The sequence below is a fragment of the Neopsephotus bourkii genome, unplaced genomic scaffold, assembly GCF_033783945.1.
Source record: "Neopsephotus bourkii isolate Nb327-2 ecotype Australia unplaced genomic scaffold, CSIRO-AGI_Nbou_v1 NB_275, whole genome shotgun sequence".
NCBI lineage: Eukaryota > Metazoa > Chordata > Aves > Psittaciformes > Psittacidae > Neopsephotus > Neopsephotus bourkii.
The window spans coordinates 1,449,884-1,473,125 of record NW_026900784.1 but is presented as its reverse complement, the minus strand read 5'-3'; the positions used below and the strand labels follow the sequence as shown (position 1 = coordinate 1,473,125).

General features: G+C 38.3%; 1 protein-coding gene across 1 annotated transcript; it reads right to left on the bottom strand.

Annotated features, from left to right (window-relative positions):
* Positions 1-460: 460 nt before the first annotated feature.
* CALB1 (calbindin 1) lies at positions 461-17,756 on the bottom strand. Its single transcript, XM_061346797.1, has 11 exons — positions 17,555-17,756; positions 17,219-17,295; positions 12,577-12,651; positions 7,754-7,837; positions 7,609-7,665; positions 4,533-4,610; positions 2,395-2,450; positions 2,261-2,300; positions 2,120-2,173; positions 1,920-1,991; positions 461-1,510 (listed from the first exon to the last, which is right to left on the bottom strand). Exons 1-11 carry the CDS (start codon positions 17,634-17,636, stop codon positions 1,397-1,399), a joined length of 789 nt encoding a protein of 262 aa, XP_061202781.1. The 5' UTR covers positions 17,637-17,756; the 3' UTR covers positions 461-1,396.
* Between the last annotated feature and the right edge of the window lie 5,486 nt (positions 17,757-23,242).

Here is a 23,242-nt window from a genome sequence, read left to right as displayed (position 1 = left end):
ATCTGTTAACTTGGAATTGCTTCTGAAACAGTTGTACGTGGATACAATATAGGTTTATTGGCTTTAACAGACAGCCCAGTTTCCTTTCTACACCAGTACATACCAGAAGCAAGGGCCTGGACATCATGCAGTTGTCTGGCATAGAACTGGTGTAAACTGAAAAAGGAGCCAGGCCAAAAAAAACAAAGGTTCAGGAAGACAGGGGTGTTTCCATAGTATAGTTCCCATTTAAAAAATACCTCTCGAGCATAATTAAAAGCAGAGCCCACCACATAAACTAAATTACTAAATTGGTATAAAGTCTTTTGCTTTGTTTAGTGTTTAATTTTAATACTATTATTATAGACTAGTAATTCAGTGTAAGATCCAAGGAGGCACATCATTTTTTTAAATTGTTTTGTCCTTTAAATGTTACAGAAAAAAGAATCCAGGAGATAGACAAGCTAGACGCCAACAATCATAGGATATTAAATTTAATTAGAGATTGCACAGAATATGATGTAAAAACAGCAATTTACTAGAATTATAACCTGCAAAATGTGAAAATAGTTTAGAAAATGGATTGTCATATTCTCTGACACAGCAATAGTCATGAAAGGTACACTTATAATATCATATGTTAATCTGTGTATTAGCTATACTACCTGTCATTTAGCCAGGATTCCAAGACAGATTAAAGGCATTTATTTCTGAAGTGCCTATGTTTAAATTCAGTAAAGTTAAACATTTAGATGTAAAACACTATATTTTCATCAACTACTGCATGGAGATCTATCCCAGATAAATGCTTTGTCTATATGCCATGAGTGTGAGACAAGTAATTGAAAAACTTCAGAGAGCACAGACCTGTAAGTGGGTGGTTTGACAACTGAAATACTTCTTTAGTACCTTGTTAAATTTTGGAAATCAGACATGCCAACATCTCTTTTCTGTTTCAGACCTAGATCATATTTAATCTGAATTGATGTTTTGCATCAAGCAACATTTAGTTGTAATGGGAAAAGATATCTGCAGATCTGTTATGTAGTTCAACAAGAAATGTTGCAAGTGTCAAAGGATATGATGACCACAGCAATGTCAGCAGGTTTAATTTGTTTTCCAGCCGTGTTTATGAAAGAAAAAACACAAGCAAAAACAAAAAACAAATCCAACCCTGACATATTTTAGTTTCTTTTTGACTATACAGACTGGCCCAAACATAGACATTCTCTTTATCAATCTTATTGTTACAAAAACTGTACATTACAAACAGTATAGAAACAAACTGAAAGGAATGTGCCACACATCCTGGCTAATTTTCTATATGCAGTTTAAAAATACAGCCTACTCCCTTATAGTGCACAGTTATTGTGTAGATAGAGTACATCACTAGTTAAGGGGACATGATAGAAGAGTTCTAGTTTTCTTCAGCACAGAGAATAAGAGCCAGTTCTGCTCGGTAAAGCTTTCCTCCGTCAGACAAGGCCATGATGTTTTTCTTGTACGTTGCAAGGTTGTTAATGTCTAATTCCTATTTAAAGAACAGATAATGCTTTATAATCCTGTTTAGTTACCAGTATGAACAATGCTGGTAACTGGCAGAAAATGAGAAAACAAAAGGGTATTCTCAGCCTATCCAGTAGTAACACACTGCAAATGTTATTCATGTATTTGTATGTTATCCATATTACAGCCATATGTTAGATTGCTAACAGTTAATGTCTCAGAAGCAAGCTTTGAGAGTGTTGCTAAACAATCATAACTCTCTACTAGTTCAGGATTGACACTGCTATGACTTCTGCAAAGATTTTTAGTTGTGCTTTGACTTCAGGAATTATGATTTAGCAGTTCTATATTTATCTTAATAGGGTGGATTAAAGTGTCCTTAAAACCTAAATGAAATCTAATCTCTAAGGGGAAAAAAAGCCAACTATGATTACCTTTTTATTCTTTTCACAGAGATCCTTCAGTAGTGCATCAAGTTCATTTTCATCTATATATCCATTGCCATCCTGAAAATTAACATTAATTTTATTAAATATTTACTTTTCATTTGAAGATTATGGTTAGTTTTCCACAAATTCAGAAAACAAGTGCCTTCAAACTATGCAACTAATAAAAAGGTTTTCTGAAGACTTACTTGGTCATACATCTCAAAGGCTTTATTGAATTCTTTTGCAGACATTTTGACACCCTATATGCCAAAAGGAAAACAAATGAATTAATGACACCAGTTATGTGTGATGGTAATAAGTTACCTTAAGAATGAGAATATTCGTACCTGAAATTTAATAAGAAAATTTTCCTGTACAGGGAGTAGTCTTTGGAGAGAAAAAAACAAAGGTCAAAATATTTAGCTGCTTCCATAACAACAATGGTACATGGTATTTGTTGTGGAAAAGACCGAAGGCATACCTGGCCAGTTCAGTAAGCTCCAACTTTCCATCATTGTTTGCATCAAACATCCTGAGCTGAAAGAATGTATAGTTTTACGTTAATAACCAGAATAAATCAATATAATGAAAAAAACACTTTTTGGAAAACTTCAACAAAATTTAGCCTTTATTTCATGCTGAAATGCTAGCCCCAGGTTTTAATCTGTCGCATTTGCTGTGTGACACATTTATTTAAAATACTAAGTAATTTTAGTAATTAATTCTACTGCAAAAGCCTAAGAAGAATCTAGATGAACAATTGTGATTAACCTACAAGGTAGGTCTTAATCTGCCTACAAAGGTGAATGAATCCATATGAGAAATGCACATGTAATTGTTTATAAATGAATGTTGACATGATAACATTTTACTTTTGAATTCATGTCAGGATTTGATAATAGCTTCATTGTTCCCTATTCATAAAGGTGAAACAACAGTTGGGTAAAGTTCAATTGAATCCAAACCATTCAATTCCTTAGACAGAAAGTCATAGATTTTTCGTTCAATTGGCTGCAAGATCTAAATATTTAAGTAAAGAACATGTTCTGTTTCTGTGATATATTTCAAGAAAAGCATGAGCAGATGCTGTAGATAACATTTTGTTAAGGGTATGAAAATGGGATATTAAATCTCTCCAAATAATTATAATTAAATTATAGGAATGAATATATTCTTTGACAAAATAAGTGAATATTATTTCTAATGATTTTAATAACTGTATTGTATTAAAGTGTTTTCCTTTGAAGCCTTGAAATGATGAGCTCCTGCTGCTTGAGAGGCACAGCTTATATTCATTATTAGAAGTACATGGAGATATTGCACCTGCGTAGGAAGTCCTCTCTAGTTTTTATGTCTATATAGCTCCATTTTTCTACTTTCAAGTATTATTTTGTCTTTGCAGTATAAAAGAGTCACAAAAGCAGCAAACCATACAAAACATTTTTAGACATTGTACTGAAAACACCACCACCCACACTCCATCCCATCACTTTCAATCACAGTAATTTTAGATGTAATTTTTAGATAAGAGGAAAAGCGACATCCTGTACTTAGATAAGTGTATATCCTTTTAAAGATAGAATTAATGCCATGAAAAAAAAGACCTAATTCCACTGGGTTAATGCACAATGAATGGCAAAGAAGAACAGAAAAGAGACCAATTCTATAAACATTTATTTCTACATAACACCCTGGTTCCTTTTAACATTTCCTTTCCTTGTATAAAAGCATCTGTCTTTCATGCATTTCCCATGAAAAGAGATTTGCATTTGGGGGAGGTGAGCAGTGGCAGCTGTGAAGTAAACATATTTTGGATTTTGATGGGTTGTTAGTGGCTGGCTGTGCCTGCCTGCAGCTGCTCAGGACTGTATGTTTTCTATTAGTTTTCTAGATTCTGAGGAGATTATGGGATAGCTGGAGAGGGACTTTTTTATAACAGAAAGTACTGATAGGACAGGGGGAATGGCTTTAAACCAGCAGAGGATAGATTTAGACATTAGGAAAAAGTTCTTTACTGTGAGGGTGCTGAGGCACTGGCACAGGTTGCCCAGAGAAGCTGTGGCTGCCCCGTCCCTGGCAGTGTCCAAGGCCAGGTTGGGTGGAGCTTTGAGCAACCTGGTCCTAGTGTGAGGCATCTCTGCCCATGGCAGGGGGTTGGAACTAGATGAGCTTTAAGGTCCCTTCCAGCTCAACCCATTCTGTGATTCTACGATTCTGACAAGTACAGTTTTTCTCCTATGAACTGTGAAATTTCAGTTTTACAACTAATGGCACAGGGAAGCAGGACAGGGGAAGATGCTATAGTATGGACCAGTATCAAATAAATAACATGAAAATTCAAAAATCTTTTTTTTGGGGGGCGGGGGTGGTGGTGTTTGGTTTTTTTTCCTTTTTGTTTTGTTTTGTTTTGTTTTTTAAGCAGCCCTGAAAGCTGTCCATCAAAGCTCTGTAGCTACAGAAGTACTTGTGCTGGATGCCACAGTCATCTCTCTGTTGCAGCGACATAGCCTGATTAGGACCTGGTGGGGCTCCAAATCGTTTGGAGCTTTCCAGTGACTAAAGATAAATAGAGTTTGGATTAATCCAGTCTTGATGCAATATGCCTGAAAATAATCTTACCATTATTTCTGTGTATTCTGTTAGCTTTGAGTCTTCGATCTGCTTATTTGCTTTCTGTAATAAATCTTTCAAGAAGCTCTGTTAAAATAAATAGAAGCATAATAGGTGAATTTTTAACTACACTATAAAATGCTTGACTTGCTATCTTCAGAGTAAAGTAATGGAAAATACTATTTTATTCCCACTTTACTATTTACTGCTGAAGTTCCAAGTAAGTATGAAAAGAAGTTGTAATTAGCAGCTAAGAATATAACAGTTTCTTTTGATCAATTCAAGTATACTGTGGTTTTATTTGGAAAAAGTGACTCATAAAACTTTCTGCGTTGTATGCCATTTGTTATATTGTGAATTTGGAAAAAATAGTTTGTCTTTCAAGTATATTGCTTCCTAATCAGCACTATCAGTAAACTAAACTAATTAACCTTGTGTCTCCTTGAAGACTTGGATGCCCAATCACTTCTTGCAACATAGGAACAATTTTACAGAAAAGATCAATGATTAATCAAGTTTTCTCCTTGCCTATGGCAGTGCCTGATGCTAGACATGAACATTAACCTGTGTTGCCTCTTCCTACCTTATATTTTAAATGTGTGCAGCCAGTTCATTGCATTTTTTGAATGAGAATTTGACATAGTAACTAACACTTGACTGGAAACACCAGCCATTTTTTACTTTGAAAGATAAGAATGTTTCCACCCATTCAGTGATTTACATTCTGGTACTAGATTGTGGCATTAAAAGAGAAAGATATCAATTTATTTAACAAGGATATTTCAAGAACTGAGATGTCTGTATGTCTGTCAATGTGCAACGAAGTACCTAAGTACGTCATCATTTGGAGTGTCATTATCTTTGTGGAATTTTGAGCCACACTGCAAGATAGAAAATGGGGTAGCTGGTAAGAAAATCTGTTTGTGCATAGATGACATTCTTGAACTTGAATGCATCCATATCAATAGCCACAGGACTATAACCACTATAGTTCTTGTTGTCTGGCTCCCTCTGTGCTGGGGGGCCTTCCTCGTAGCTTGCACACAAAGAAAATAACTGAAATGTTGTAAATGGATGTTATGGGGATACGTTTAATCTTGCGTGCTTTGATGGGAAATAGAACTGGAAGGGACATTGAAAGGCTATCCAATACATCTCCTTGTCTCAAGAAAGGATCATCTATATCTAAACTTCCTGACTTACTGTCCTAAGTAACCTATCCTAAATAGAGGCAGTCATGGAGAGTCTGCCTCCCCCTTAGACAAGGTATTCCACTGCCCTTACTATTGTTAGAATGTTTTCCTGATTTCCAGCTTAAATTTCTCTTACAAAGTTGTAAGTGGGTGTACTCCTCACATAGCAAATACTTAGAGTGTTTGGGCTTGTCGAGAAATACTGATCTAAAAATAAAACTGGACATTATATCTTTCAACATGTTAAAATGGCCTGTTTCTTTGAAGCAGACAGCTTCTCACAGGAGAAGAGAGGTGGGGCCATCAGGAATCCAGTTAAAATGCTTTCATTCTTCAGCTGGTCCTCAATCAGCCCTGCTTTTTAAGTTTATTTTAAATTATAGCAAATGGCAACAGTCCTGAAAGCATTGTGTAACAGCTGGAGATTTTCTCAAGTGCTACACTGCCTCCTTCTGATCCTACCACTTTAGATACACTGACCTGCTGCGACCAGCCAGAAGAAGAATAGGCTTGTCTGCCTGAGGGTTACCTTAAGGTAGAATCCTTGGCAAACATCACACAGAGAGCAGACTCAAAGAGGAAGGGAAAAGGAAAAAAGATGTGAACTGTCTGATGTGGATTCTTCTGAACAAAAGAGCTGTGAGGATTTCAGACAGTTTGATCTCCTGGTGCTTTAATTAATAAGGCTTATGTAGTTCTTTAGAATACCACTATGGCCAAAATTGCCCAAATTAGATAGATAAACACTGCTGGGTCTTTCTCTTGCTATGAATTGTTTTTGTTCTTCTGAATTAAATTCAGAAACCACTACAGTACTGTATCCAGAGCAACTGAACTGTGGAAAAATGGCACCTTTCTACTTAGAGGTTGCTGTATATGAGCATTTTTCTTATGAGGAAAAGCTGAGAAAGCTGGCACTGTTCAGCCTGGATAAGAGAAAGCTCAGGGGGACTTAACATATATAGATACTTCAACGGAGGGTGCAAGGAGGACAGGGCCAGGCTGTGGACCAGTGACAGGACTAAAGGCAATGGACATCAACCGAAACACAAGAGATTCCTTCAGGAAGCACTTTTTCGCTGTGAGGGTGGCTGAGCACTAGCATGGGTTGCTCAGAAAGGTTATGGAACCTTCATCTTTGGAGATATTCAAGAGCCATCTGGACATGGTCCTGGGCAGCTGGCTGTAGGTGGACCTGCTTCAGCAGGGGTCTTGGTCCAGATGACCTCAAGGTCCCTGCTAGCCACTTTGTGATTCTGTGACTGTGGTTCAGCATCTACAAATCAATGCTAGTTTTATGATTAGGGAGGTAAATCACTCTAGTTTTAAGGTTTGTTAACTCTGCAGTGCTGAGATGGCTAATGGAATAATCTCAGCTCTGCTCTTATTTGTGCCTATTAAAGCTCATACAAAAAAATCCCCAAAAGTTAATCAAGGAGCGGCAATAGAATTCCATTTGTGTTAGCCTAACAGTATTAAAGTGTAAATTATAGGGCTACATGATATTTGAGAGATCATGAGGCCAGTGATGCCCTTAGGAAAAAAACCCAACAAAACAGCCCTCCTCCCTAATATACCAAGAAAAGGACAACACAACCCTCCTAGAGTCTTATCTTGCTTCCTCAGTATTTCTTACTTGCAAGCTACCTGCTACCCTGAGTCACTTGAGACAAACACTGATCTGAACTAAAATATGTTTTAAAGAACATTAATCAGATTAGAGTTTCCCTTTAATTTACTGGCAGTAAAACCATCAGCTAATCATACTGTTTTTCGGTCTTGTTTGAAATGCAAAAGCATGCACAGGTGGATAGCTGAAGAAACAAATAGCAGCACAGGCTGTAATCCAATGCCTGTTCTCATGTTGTGCATAGTTACAGATACCAGTTTACCTTAAGTTCCTCAGAATCAATGAAGCCACTGTGGTCACTGTCATATTTTCTCCATGTCTGCAATCAGAAAGTGAATGCTTTAATGACATATTTATGGCAAGTGGGTCCTGGATGATTTTACAAAAGGTAACTTTTCATACTGTACCTGCATGAAGTCTTCACTTGACTTTAGCTGCTGGCATCTGAAGAACAACAGAAAATTCTCTTCTGTTGGTAATATCTGAGCAAGCTATAAAAGAATTTAAGAAAGATTAAATTTGGATTCTTCTTTAGGCAGCTGAGCATCTGAAAGAGCATGAAACTCTTAAAAAGAATATGAAATTCTCTTTAAGCTTATGGCCCTATTGTAGGCCTATAGGAAGCGTCATCCTGCTAGCTGGAATGTTTGGAAGATGCTTCTAAAAACTTCTGGCTTTCAGCTTTGCCATATACATAAGATCAAACAGAAATAAGGTCTAAAAGAGTGAGACAGCACATACTAAAGGGGCACCTGGGGAAAGAAGGAAAAAATACACCCATGCAGAGTTAGGACCTGTGATGAAAAGCTTGGAATTGGCATGAAGGGAAAACATAACACAAAGATGTTTAGTTGGTAAGTGCGAAGGTCCATGAATTCAGAAAGTGAGGAAAATAGACTACTCACAGATATTGTGTCAGAGGTGGAAGAGAGAGGAAAGCTGACATGAAGAACACATGTGTAAGGTAAAAAGAAAAATGTATGGGAAAGTCAGCAGACTGAAAAAGCAAGCGGGCACTGTATGAGGATGGCAACAGGTCATCATTTGTCAGGCACAGAGACGTGTTCAAGAAGAGCTATAAATACCAGAAAGAAATCAAAAGGGCTTTTAGCCCTGCAAAATCGGGGGTGGTTCTTCCAATGCCTCTGCTCTACAAAAGGCTTTTTTAAAATCAGACATTATTGTACTGATTATTGAAAATGTTCATTTACCATATAACTCAACTTTGGCAAGGGACAAATGTACAAGATGGAGAGTATGCTGTATAATTTAATGTAAAATCATGATTTGTTTTTAACAAAAGCCCAATATCTTTTTCTATTCCCAAAATGTATGAAATTTGTTTTGATTAAGGAAAACTTTTTAGTTGAAGAACAGACCAGCTGTGCTTACTAGGAAAAGAATATCGAGAAAAAAAGATTCCTTAGCTGCATTCTTTTATGAAAAATGACATCTGCAGACTTTCTGGAGCCCCATTTTAAATTTTTTTGTCAGATTTTTTATTTTCTGCCTTTATTTCACACGCACAAATCCCTCATTCTGTCTATTTCCGTGATACTGCCTACTTGCTCTGGCTCTTTTATTGGAGTCCAGTAAGTGAATTCAGGTCTCCCTCTCACCCTACAGGTATAGAAAAGTTATGGAGACAGAGGTCGTTTCTCTAAAATTATCTATGCAAGGAATCAATTATACTTTTTAAGTGTGGTTATGACTGAAAAGACAAATCAGAGCATTCTCCTTACAGACATGGTACATCTGATGGCAGACTGTCAGGCTCATCAGAGGATTCTGAGGGATTTCACTAAATGGCTGAACACCAAACGCAATCAACTTAATGTGGTTTTGTCAGCAACTCCATTATCAATAGTATGTACACATGTCATTAAGTACATGCCAACCCTAACCATTCTATGATTCTATGTTCATATGTACACAACAGCTAAATGTGCGTAACTTAGTACAGATTCATGGAAAAAAATATTTATCCCATGACAGGGAAGCTTTGATTTTTAGAGTACATCCCTACTCAACATAAAATGTTTTTGATGGAAGAACTGGTTATGATAATAAGAAGAGTTTGGGGGAAGAGACTGATCATGACAATGGGAAAGGGTGTACATTCATGGGAATTGTACATTAGATGTCATTTGTGGGATGTCTGTAGCTAGCTGGTAAGTTTTGCAAAAGGCACTGTAAGATAGTACAAAGTGCAAGGATAAATGTAAATTACTGACTTTCCAAAGAATCATTAACAGTTTACTAGAAGTACCAAGCTGTATTTAAAGTACAGGATATATTACCTCTGGAAGAAAATTATCTTATTTTAAGCTATACCTCTGACCCCTTGTAAGTCTCAGGGGAAAGAACAAGCTTTCAAGTTACAAAGATGTAGTAGCTCAATATCCAGTATCAGCTCAGGCTTCTGCCAAAAAATAAAAAGTCTTTCATGTTTTCTTTCTTTTGTGCCCTTTAGAGTAATAGAAACAATATAGCTAAAGGGAAGTCCAGTTCTCCAAGCTCATGCATCAAATAGCATTAAATTGCCTTCTGTGGAAAACTGCGTTATGAAGGGATGAGGACATTGTGTGAAAACTGGCTCAACTTCCCAGTCCCAGTTATACCACCTCAAAGAGGAAAGATAGAAACCTGGTGCTATTTCTAGTGATGACTTCTTTGTGAGGGTAATCATAGGGGACTTTGAGGGCGTTTGAGTAAGAGTGAGGACTGCTACATGTTTGTGTACGGCAGCAACAGCAGTTTAGTGATTGCTTCTGTAAGCTCTGCTGTTTTTATGGAGAAAAAATATTCTTAGCTCTACAACACTATCAGAACTATTTTCTGGAAATCATTCTTAAAGTAAATTCTGTTGACATTTAACTATTTAAAATTCCTTTCACCTAATACAGTGAGTTTGCCTTTTAAAATCCTATAATAAAGAATGGGAGCAAAAAGAATATTTTAGGCTAATACATGGCTATTTTTACAGGAACAGTAAGCTTCAAATAATTTGAATGTGGAATTACTGCAGTCCTGAGTTTTGAAACCTTGGGTTTCACATCTAAATTTTAGTGAAAGCTTTGGTCGGAATATGTACAAAAGGTGAATTACACAACGACAAGCAAGTGGTCAGGTCAGACTGTCTTTAGCTGGAGGGCACTGGATAAAAGCTAGTAAGATAACTGCAGTGTGCTTGCAAAGCCAGAATCAACACTTAGTCTGAGCTGAAAATCCACTCTTTCCTCTGTGAAGCCACCCTAACCCTCCTCTTTATCTCAGTCAACAGACCTTTCCTGAAAAATCATTATTTGCTAGGACATCTTCCTTCAGATGCTGGGGTATTCATTATAATGGCTGAGAGTCTGAGCTGCTTTACTTTCTTTTTTTAAAACAAAATTCATACACTTTTTCATAAAAGCTACTTGACGTACTATGTAAATGGGAGCAATGTGGAATTCCTGGACATTTTTATTTGTAAGGAAAGAGAATCAAGTCCAAATAAATACTAACTTTAATATCATCTTCTCTGCATGTACAACAAATTTCATCTGAGTCCCATCAGCACTTTCCAAATCAAGCTTCATGCTGATGTAAGAGAAATAAAAAACAGCTAGTGGGTTAGGAATCTGCTATATTAAGGGAGAAAGTCCCTTCAGTCTCTAAACTGAGTACTGTCAATGCTCAGTGATGTCCGTAATGCTGATCATGCTTGGCACTTCACTGGGGGTGGTGAGCACCATGCCATATCAGCCTTATTGGATTTGCTCACCTTTAAGTCAACATTAGTCAACAGCACTGTCAGAAATAGAATTTGAAAGGTAAAACTTTCAGTTATATTTCCTGAGCAAAGAAACACAATCTTTTTCAGGCACTGTCTACGCATTCTTCTTACATCCAGTGCTTGTTATTACACATACTCAAAAATACTAAATGAAATAGGATTCTTGAATACCAAATCAATAAGCATTTGTTAGTCCAAACCCAAGCACTTTGTTACTCAAATAAACACTGGTTATTTTTAGATGTAGAACTATTTGATCAATGCTAAGTATTGTCAAAAGATGCATTTTTAAAAATAAAGTATAACTGCGAGTGAAACAAACTGTTCATATTTCCATAGCAGTTTAGTTATAGTTACGCATGCATTTAAACAAGTATATGTAATTCAGATACATGGCAGAGGAGAAAAGATACCCTGAAAGTATCTATTATATCAGCAGTGATAACTTCCTATTGACTTTTGCAGATTTTATTCAGTCCTTTGTTTTAAAATTAGCTACTGACCCCAAGTTGGTCACTGTAGAAATTCTGCAGACCTGGCTTGTTTCCAGCTGTTTCTTAATTAGCTCTCTAGGTCAGATTTCTTATTAGCAGGAAAAAAAATAATACCACTTAATAATAAAACCGCAGTCTCACTGCACTCAGTGACATAAATGAGTTGTAGATTTAGGCTTGAAAAAGTGACTTCTCAAGCTGTAACCCAGCAAACTGTCCCTTTTGACTTGCACCACTGAAGAGTGAAAGCGAGAGAAAACACAACAGTCCCCCCTGCCTATCAAGTTGTGTAAGTTCTACAATTTTTGAGCAGCTGTATGTTCAGAAAGTGTTGGTTATCTTTGCCCTCTTTAGAAAGTGGGAGTAAGGAATAATGGAATTTTCTGCCTTAAGTTCTGTTAAAGTTCAAGAAAGGAATTCATAAGAAATCCTGATCTTTTACAAGATGGGTGACAGCTACTATTCAAATTTTGTTTACACTTAACATGATTAACTTATGCTCTCTTACCGTATACGTATTTTCTTTTAGAATAGACTACATACAGTGATGGTCCAAGTACATTCACTTGTGTGTTATCCTTACTACAGGAGTGGTGACAGAACATTAGTTCAAAATCATAGGTACAAACAAATCATATCGCCATTCACAATTTAAATTTCTAAGATAGAGCTCTTACTGCTTTGCAGGAAAACTAAATTGCTGTTGATGCTTACTTCTACTGAGCAAAGAGTGCGAAGTTAAATGAAGTGTAGTGAAATGTTTGGAGAGGACTAGGGAATACCTCACCTTTTGCTAATGAAAATTTTCATTAGTGAAAAAAATGCTAAAGACCTTAAGGCAGAGAGGTCTGTGTAACTAAAAATCCAAAATATTTACATATTATGCTCACATTGTTCTGTGCTAAATGTATTTTCTGCAAGTAAACTTGTCAGTCTGTTGTTATAAAATAACTCTTACCTCAACTATTCCTATTTTTCCATCAGTAGCCTTCCCATATTGGTCCACAAAAGCTTTCATTTCGGGTGTTAAATCCTAAAAAGTTACAATAAGAGAATCATTACTTTAAGATACAAAGAAACATATGTAAACTTACTTGAATATTCTATTCATTTACAAATAATATGCTACATTTAGTGAAGTACTCACACTTTTAGCAGCTAGATTATTCAAATTTAAATGAAATTGAGTAATTTTTAGTCATGAATAATGTCATTGTGATAGATTTTACTTCCTAAGGTATTATAGTCAGTGTGAATGATTGGCATCTAAATACTTAGAACTCCTCTTTTAGTTTACAGTATGAAAAGTTTATAAAGATGTGATGGAAATGTGTATAACAGCTCTTTTGTTTAAGAGGATGACAGTGAAGTTCATAGCCAATTATTAGTCAATTTTCTCAGTTTTCATTTTTAAATTAGCAACTTGAAGGCAGTGCAAAATCTTTCAAAATAAGGAACATTTCAGTATAATGTATCTGAACACCAAAATAGCCTTCCCACATCTTTGAGTAGATTTTTCCTGAACAATGGATGCTATTTTATCCTGGAAGAACTCATCACGATATATTTTTCACTGTTTAGTGTTTGGTTAGCACAGAAACAGAGTCAAAATGTCACTGCTGAGAAGTAGAGAGGCAGATTTAGAAGGGAGAAAACCTTGAACAGTACCTTAAATCCAACAGAGTAAAGTTGGAATAATTGTTCTTCATATAAATTACGGTCCCTGCTATATATCTGTTCTCTAAAGGCTATCCTTGCTCTAGGCTATGGCAGAGGTGCCAGCCTTGGGGTGAAGATCTAAATATTTGATTTCATGCTTCAGCTTGGCATGATTTGCATTAACGTGAGCCGCCATCAGACTTCAATACTAGCAAAACTCTTAACTCTGTATTTCTTATAGGTGTGAGCTAGTAAAACCATGCAGCAACAATCAGGACTACAGATACATTAAAACAATGGGGAATTTTATGGTTATAGATGAAGATGCAGAAGTCTTTGGAAATTAAAATTTTAGTTGCTATAATACATCTGATTATACAGGACCAAAGTGATTCTCTCACTGGAAACACAGGGAATCTCAGCTGTACAAAGCCCGTTGTAGTTTGTCCCAGATTTCAACTACCAAAGCTAAGTAAAATGTCAGTTCCTTGTGGCTGATACAGTCATGGCCTAGTATCCTATTTCTGTCAAAGTCATCCATGGCAGGATACTAATTTGCCATGGCTTTAATTAGAGATATGGTTATTAATACAATGCACTTCAATGTCACCTTTCATCTAATGATCCCAAAGTGGGGACAAGTTTGCTTAGCAGGTAGAATGGAGAACTCAGACACCTGGATTTTAGTTAGTACTGGTTAAATATTTTACTAATCTTTCTAGCAGCAGTTCCACAGTGTCAGCGTCCAGCCATTGAAGGAGGCACAGCACAGGTGAAACAAAACACGATGCTCATCCTCTAGTACATTAAGACTACCTTCAGAAAGGTGGTATTTTTATTTTTGGTGTTCACTTCACCTGCTTTTGGGGTTTTTGATGGCTTATTTGAATTATGATATTCAAATAAATTTTTTCAGTCTAAAAGTTTGCCTAAATTTAACCAAGCCTGGTCCTAAACTAGGTACAGATGCAGTGCTCAGTGTTTGAAATTAAGAAATTAGCCCTTCATAATTCAATCTCCCCCTTTAAAACTGAAGAGATACTTATCCAACCAAGTGGAGCTTTAGAAAAAAATGGCTTTTTTCAACATGATTTGCAAATGTAAGGACAGATCGCACTACAGAAACATTTACGTGACTATATTCATAAACATCTATTAGATCACACATTTCTGTTGAGAAATTTTGCTATCATCTATATATGCAGAGAAAGTAAGAAACAGATGTGAAATAGCTCAGCCAAAATACACCTATTGACTCTTTATCAACCTCTGTGTTAGTCACTTATACCCCCCAGTTTATTTGGCAATTGGCATACCTAAATAGAGAACATATTGTGTAAATGTGGGGCACAATAAATGGAAGCTATACTTACATACTTATATAGCTTTTATCTTTAAAAAAGAGGAAGTTCTTTCAACATGTCAGAAATTAGATCAGATCAATTCACTATCTACCATAATGCATGAAGCAAAAAGACATAGTGTTACCTAAGAAAAGCCCAAGCCCTAAAACCTCCAAGTACACATCCACCCCTTGGAATCAGAATGAATCAGGTTGCATGCTACTGGTCTGTCTGAGAAAAATCATCTGTGAAAGTATGGGCTTACTAAGTGGGTTAATAAAAGGATTAGCATTAGGACATAATTAGAACAATTCCGTATTTGGGAAGAATACTCGGAAATCTTAAACCATTCTATTCAGTGACAAAATCAATGAGATTCATTAATGCACATGGCATGACTGATACAAAATCCAGCTATGAAGAATGCATAATTGAATATTTCAAAAATAGTGAGCAGGAAAGTGACCTGAAATGCAGAAGTTAATGATGACAAAGAAGCTTTGGGCTGTTAAAAGAAGGACAGCTGAGGAAATGACATATAACCTACACTAGTTACTCAGTGTGTCCCTTCTGGCAAAATAATAGAAATACAAAGGTACTGAAAGAGTACCCTGTGAGAAAAGACACAAACTAATGAGATGCTTTTTTGGCAAATGAACTTTCAAATCCAAGAATCAGCCTAGATTTGAAACCTAGGATGGCATATATCCAGAGCCAGCAGGCCAAGTACTGAGTTTGATGTTGCTACTCTAGATCACTCCTTTCATCAAAACACTTAAAAAACGGGTTTGAATCAGATAAATGGGAAAAGAAAACCTAATTAATCACCTGAGCATTAAAATATAGTGTGAGATACAGGCAAGGGTTATTAAAAAAAGGCATAGATTACAAAATTTGTATCAGATAAGAATAGTCCTGCAAGGCTTTTCTGTTTTACTTTGAGCCGGCACTGTTTTTAAGAAGAGATGCCCACTTGCTTTGAGAGAGAAAATAATCTGATCTTACAATGCTAAATATTTTTTTTCCTTGAACTTCTAATTAATTTTTTAACTACTGAATAATATATCAGCATTTCTACTAAGACGGCAGTCACACTAAATATGCACAGGCTTTAATGTCTTCTTTCTGCAGGACATACTCAAGTTTCTTGCACTTCAACACACTGTCGCAATACCTGAAAGGTATTGAAGTTACACTTAATCTTTACTGTGAAAATGTTTGGGTTTTTTTGTTTGTTTGTTTTTTTTCTCTAAAAACATTCCTTTGCCAATTTTCTGGGAGTTTTTTTTTTTTTTTTTTTTTTAGTTTAGTTTAAACTTACAGTCATGAAAATGAGTGCCTACACAAACAGCTTTAAGAAGAATTAACCAATAACCTAGACTGAAGTGCATTAGAGGTATTGCTGGGGGACAGGACTTCCAGCTGTGTGAAATTTGCATTCATGCAATTAACATGAAGTTACAATTTTCCACAAAATAAATTAAGGTTTATATTAATATATTTTTGCATTTACTCCTAAAACATACATCAGCTTTTAAAGCAAAGTTAATTATAGAAAAGCTATTACTCAATTTGGAGGTATCCTTACATGAAGTATTTAGCTGTTTCCTCCATGCACTCAAACCATCCAGTTAAATTATAGTTTTATTATCTGTTACTTTAGAAGTCTGTTAGCACAGGTTCATTTAAATTTATTCCATTAGGTTTTATACTGAAGTTTGATGCTAAGTGGCCTGTTTTAGAAACTGATTATTTTAAAGGCAATTTATCTGTTAAAAATGTTAACTTCTATTTTAATTCAAATCTTTACATGGAATCTTTAATTTCTTTCATTTTTTTTTCTTTCTTTATCTCAGCTTTTTCCCCATGTGGGAATAGTTTAGAGGAAATTAATAACTCATGCATTAATAAATCACACAGAGTTTTTTCAACAACATTGTCAAAAACTTTGCTGTGTCTCTGAACAATTTAACTACCAGGGTTTGGTGCTCATACTCCTGGCGTGTAACATCGATGGGGCAAAAAGTGGTTGGCAGTCATCTGCAGATCTATTTAGTGACCACCAAGGGGCAGAAATGCATTTCAGCCCATACTGCCCATTAGGTACGAAATTAGGAGTCCAATTAACTTGAAACTGTTGTTTTGTTTGGTGGGTTTTCTTTTTTTTTTTTTTTTTCCTCTTCCTCTTTCTTTTTCTAATTTTTTTTTTTTCATTTTCCCTCTCTTTTTAATATTGCTACGTATCTGGATAGGATAAGATTAATTGCCATGGGTTAAGGTCCCGTCCAAGACATAAGGGCAATTTCCTGCCTTTTCTTGTTGACCACTGTCAGAAGCAGCAGCTCGTAGCCTGGCAAGCTATAAGCAGGACCTGCTCCCCGGGGAGGTGGACTCTGGCCTCACCTTTCCAAACTAGATCATTTATTTCATTTGCAACCTGCTGATTTCTAACTGAGCTACTTCCCTGTGCCTGGTGAGGCAAGTGCGTGAACTGTGTGAGGACAACAGAGAACCGAAGGAACTGGGGTGCTTGAGTTCGCTCAAGTAAACTCTTCTTTCCCACAGAAGATGGAAAAGTGGGGCAAAACGTTAACCTACCAAGCCTGCCTTCTTCCTTGCCTGCTGCAGCTCCTGGATGAAGTTTTGTAGCTCCTTCCCATCCATGTACCCATTGCCTACAATAAGAAAGAGTTACGGCTCCCGTCACCGCTCCCTCCAAACTCTCTCCGCTCTCCAGCGCTTGCGGGGACGTCTCGGACCCGTCTGCTCCCTGCCGGCGGAGCGGCTCCCTGCCCGCTTCGACCGGCCCCGACGCCGGCCCCGAGGGCTGCGGGACGGCGATTGCGGAGCGGGAAGCGGTGTGTTCACCCCGAGCCTCCCGCGGGTCTGCCCCCCTCCGCCCCCCGCGCCCCGCGCCCCGGGGGAAGGGGTCACCGTCGGAGTCGTAGTGGTGCCAGATCTCGAAGAACTGCGCGGCCGAGATCTCCACGCCCTGCAGGTGGGTCTCTGCCGTCATGGTGGGGCGCGGGGGGCGCGGGGGGCGCGGCAGGCGCTGTCCGCGGTGCTGACTCTGCCCGCGGCCGGCGGCGGTGGCGGCTGCGGCGGCGACGATGGCTCCGACGGCTCCTCCCGCCGCCGCCCCGCCGAGGGCTATTTATGGGGCCGCCGCGGCCGGGCCACTCCCCCCGGCGTTGTCCTCCCTCCCGCCCTCCCTCACCGCGGGCCCCGGCGCGGCCTGCCCGCCCTGCCCTGCGCAGCGGGGCCGGGGTCTGCCGGCGGCGGCACCGCGGCTTGGCCCAGCCCGGCGCACCCACCCAGTGCCTGTGGCTGAGCCCCGGTGGACAGCCACCCCGAAACGTGGGTCCCAGGGAGAGGGTGCGGATGCTGGATGGAGGTCTCTGAGCAGGGGGAGCAGCGCTGGGTAACCCAGGGGTTACTGAGAGTCCCTCGCTGTAGGAGAGTGTGCCCATGAGACATGGGGGGCAGAGGGTGCGCAGAGTCTCTCAGTTTAGTCATTGGGTTTCCATCTGGGAAAGGGTCCTGAAGGTTAGAGCATGGCTAATAGCACTGCAGGATGTCCTGGAATAAAAAAGCCATATATACATCATGTAGCGTGCAAGGAATCCATTTTTTCATCCATTTCATGGCTCCATCCCCAACCCACACCTGCAGATAGCTAACTAAATACACTGTCCTAGCAGGTAATTTCATCCCATCAGGTTAAGTATGGAAGACTTCATTAGTTATCTCTTTCCTTCCCTATGCGGAGGTGTGAGAGACATGACCACAGTTACTTCTGATTGGGCAGGAATGTTTTTGGTAGACCAGCTTTAGAGACTTGCCCTCCTACAGCAGTGGGTTTGTGGGAGGTGACCGAGCAACTTAGCAAAAACCTTCCTTCTGTCACAGGCTAACACAGTATTGCACTAGTAATAATGATTCAGTCCCTTTTGGGATGACTCATTTTAGTTATTAATGTACCTGGGTACTCTGAAACACTGAAGCTGCTTTTGTCTGTCCAGCAATATCCTTTACATGCTACATCAAGTTACCATATTTTGATGGCCAAGGTGGTTGGTTGACAGGACAGTGCCAAATACAGTAGGTGATACAATAAGGGTGGGGGATGAGAACAACTGTGAAACCCAGGAATCACCACATCTTAAAGTGACTGACATAAGCAACAGTAGGACAATAGTATGTTAAGACTCACTTACAGTGCAAGGATAAAAAACCTGCTTCGATAACACAGAGCAGAAGACAACAAGATGCTAAGGGGGATGGATAACCTAGCAGGATGCGAGGTGGATGCTTACTTACAGGCTGACATGTCCTGGGAGGGATTTCAGTAGATTGGGTGGCTGAAATCTTGTATGCATTATGGAACAAGATGTGGGCATGCCGATTAAGTAATCATGAGACATTATACTTGATTCCCTCCATCTTTCCATTCTCCTGTTTCTCCACCTGTTCTGTGCAGCTTTCTCTCATTCTGTTGCTGCTCTTTGGTTGTGAATTCACGGTGGTCTGTTTCGTGAGCTGCTGAACAAAGCAGCAGCTGAGATAGAAGACACAAGAATCTGATCATTAATCCCTCCAGTTAAAAATATTTGTATTAGTGAAAAATAATCAGAATAGTTTTACAGTCATAAATATCATTATATATTTTCAAAAGGATTGAGGAAATGGAAAATAATTCCTTCCAATCAGGTTTTCTCTTTTGCCATGTAAAAAAGAAATAAAAAATCACAACTGTGTCAATTCCCCATCTAGGAACTAATTTTGAGGCATGGCTTTCTCAGGGTAGTAGACTTCAGTGGGAACCATATCTTGAAATGTCTGTAATCTGACTACATCTTGTCTTGAATATAAAAATCTGAAACCAATGTGTTTCCATAAAGTAGCAATGACAAGAAAAGAGAGGATTCATGAGGCTTTTTTTTTTACCAGGAGTACAGACATGACACAGCTCTGGCCATGATAAGTGGAAGCACAGTGAATTGAACCTGGAATTATCCTTTGTGCTTGGGAAAGACAACAGGGTGCCAGTGACGCAAGGACACTGGAAGAAGACAAAGGTGGAAATGGCATTTCCATCGTTTTTAGATAGAAGAGGTCTGTGCCAGTGAGGCAACTTCTTACATTTGCCAAGCATATTGGATTACTTTGTCCAGTGCAGAATTTCAGCTTTCTGCAAGCCTGTACAAATGGAAACTGAGTACTGAACCTGTTTCAACAGCCCTTTAACTTGCATCCTATGTTGATTTGTTCCTTGCTGCGTGTACCATTTCCATTGGTACATCAAATCTTATGTTTGCTACTTTTCTCTAACCAAGAAGTCTGTAGCTGAATGGGAGAGAATTCAGCATTATTTGCCCAACCTTGTTTGTCTGACTGCTCAGACTTTTAAATGAACAGGAGCTGCAATGTTTACATTTTCAGAAGTCCTCAGAATAAAATATTTTACATAGGTCATATGTGGCCAGGAGGGTTTGAAAGAAGTCTCCCAGGAACTTTCAAAATATGCTGCTTCTCCCCACCAGGAACATGTGTAGTCATGTGCAGGTAGGACTCTCGGACACGCTGACCTCTCATTATGCTAGCATTTACAGAATCAATGTTCTCTACAGTGCATTTATGTATCTTTGTGCATTCTTCGTTAAACAGTGTCTTGAGGTGAATGGGTTTGTATGTTCCTGCTGCTGCACTTGAGGTGATTCTGCACAGGCATAAAAGTAGCAGGCATTTCCATGCAAAAATAATCACTTATATAACTAACTGCACACCATATTTTCATGATTAATGAAGCCAGCATTCATATTTAATCCCACTGGACTCTGCTTCTTATGCAAAACTAAATCGGAAACTGGTCATTTCAATTCCCAGAAGCTATTAATTTCCACCGAAAGAAGAGGCACTGGAAAAGATTTTAAAATGCAGATACATACACGATGTGATCCATAATCCAACAAAGTCCATGTGATTTTTTTTTCCAGTGACTCTTGAGGGCGTTATACAAGGACAAAGTTATTCATATTTTCAGAAATTATATGTCTATTGATATACATATATAGACATTGATTAATGAATTTATTCACTAAGAAGCCTAAGCCTTCTCATTCATTTTAGCTAGATCTAAGATCTCCTTACAAAAAATGAGCCAGATCCATATCTGACAGAAGTCAGAAATGCTACACTGAAACCAGCTGTGAACATGACCCAGAATCTAAGTGACTATGATTTCCTTTGAAAACATTTATTGTTCACAGCTGTTCTTCAAGTGCTTTTCATTACTAATTTTTTGTTTGTGGGTTTTCTGAAACTTCCTAGGTCTGACTACCAGACTTCTGCCTTCACATTCTCAAGAGCATCTAGCTATAATATCCCAAGGGTTTCTCAAGATGCGTGGATATGTCAATTATAATAGCAATCCAAACAAAACCAAGAAATAAAAGGGTAAGTAATTCTCAGTCAGAAAGCACCAATATTTCAGCATCATGTGAAGCATCACAAACTCGATTTTGATGAGCAGAGACCAAAAGAGACACAAATGTAAGAACTTTCAAATGAGAATGTCCTGTATGAACAGCACAAATGCTTTCAGGGACATCAGATGTTATTTTCTCAGTCCACCATCAGAAGATATATCAAAGGAAGGGATAGATATGTCACCTCTCTTCTGAAGGGCCAAATTCATGTGTGATCCTGAGGTGTGGCTGGATTTCCCTTATCAACATCTTCCTTCCCATTTGATGCTTAGCAATGATTAGCAGCACAGTCATTCTTGAGAGAAGTAAAAAGAAATGCTAGCCCTTAGCTGCTGTTGCTCACTACAGTCCTGCTTTCCTGTAAAAAAACATCACAGTAAAGCATTTTGCAACAAGTGATTCCCTAGATTTTAACTTTAACTTTTTCGTGATTGTCAGATATGGAGAACATCTCTCTTATGCTCTTCTACATTCCTACATTAAAACACCTACCTGTAAAACACAACTGGAAGGATGGGTAAGGTTTTAACCAGATTTTAGACTTCAAGGTCTCTTATGCAAATATAAAAAGCAGACTCACCCTTCATTTTGAGCCCAACCATGTAAGTATCAAATATTTTAAAGCCAGTAGGTACAGTCTTTTGTAAAAGAGATGTAGATTGTATTAATTCTGAACAAGGTCAAACACCTGTACCTGCACAGACTCCTTCTCATGTCATTCTTAATGGTGATAGATACACAGACCAGATGATAGGTAAGAGATGGTGCTTTATAAAGCGATCCAAGGAAACCAAATCCCTTGGATGACTTTTTTTTTTTCCCAGGTAAATCTTCAATCCAGGTACTCACATAAGATCTACAAGCTTATTCCTTACACATAAACCAGACAAAACAGCTTGAAGAACTCTGGTACCTGGGTTAGGCTGTAGCAGGATTGGCAGAAGTAGCACTGAGCTCTAGAAGGGAGCTTCGAGTTGTGTGTAACTGCCAGCAAGTAGAACTGTCTGTGGTTGAGGAATGCATCTTTTCAAAATATTTGGATAATTCTACAGGATAATTTATTGCTTACTTTTCTGTATCTATATTTCAATCAGTGTTTGTGTTCTTCAAAAATGAAAAAGAAAATGCAGCACTGAAGTGCACTCTCTACTTTAAGCTGGCCTTGGTTTATATAGTCATTATGGTAAATCACAATCTGCACAGGAAATACCTTATGTAAATTGTAATTTACATGAGCCTTCACTAGTTTTCAAAGACAGCATTTTCTAGAAATACATTTTTCATGCACCAGACAGAATCGTCTGAAATAATTTTAATGATATGAAATGTATTTTACAATGCAAACTGCAAACTGGTGATCCACTTTGTAAATTCAGGTTGCAGCATATCCCAAGCCTTAACCTTCTGACAGGGGAATTTAGGGACTAATTAATCTCTTTTTTACCTATTTTATACCCTTAAGGTCTCATCTACAGCTTTCCAGGGAGCAGCATAATGATAAGGGAATGCTCAACAACAGATTCCTAAGTGTGAGAAGGCCCAAAATCCATGCAATCATGCGTGCTATGTCTTTACACTGTCTAAGATCCTCAGAGCCACCAAAACATTTAATTCTTAACATTGCAGCTCCCTTTCTTCAAAGACCAAGTGAATGCCCAGCACAGGCCTTGAGGGCAACAATGGCCTGGCACGTCCCTCCAGCCCAGCAATTCCCAAGGGCAGGGAGTGTGACAGCCTGTGCCTTCAGCCATGGGGGACCAGCTTTTTCCTTTGAAGGAGTCCAACAATATGTTAGTGCTACAAATGCATGAAAATCTGTACTGGGGTGTCAATGTATCAGTGCCACTTGGAAGAGCAACTGAGGTGGATGGGAACTCTCTGATGCTCCACAATGCTATAGACCAACTAGGAAGTCAAGAAGAACAAAACTGATACCAGGTAGTATCCTTGTATTTAGTCCCATATTTTCCAATATAGTGCTTAACTGTGTTTATTTTTGTATTCTGCAGGCAAATACCTGCCTAACTATGAGATTAGAAGAGCCTCAGGGACGACCTAATGATACCAGGAGGAAGAAGCTTGGGGATGACCTAATGCAGCTGCTAGGAAAAGCAGCTCCTCTCACCCACCTGCC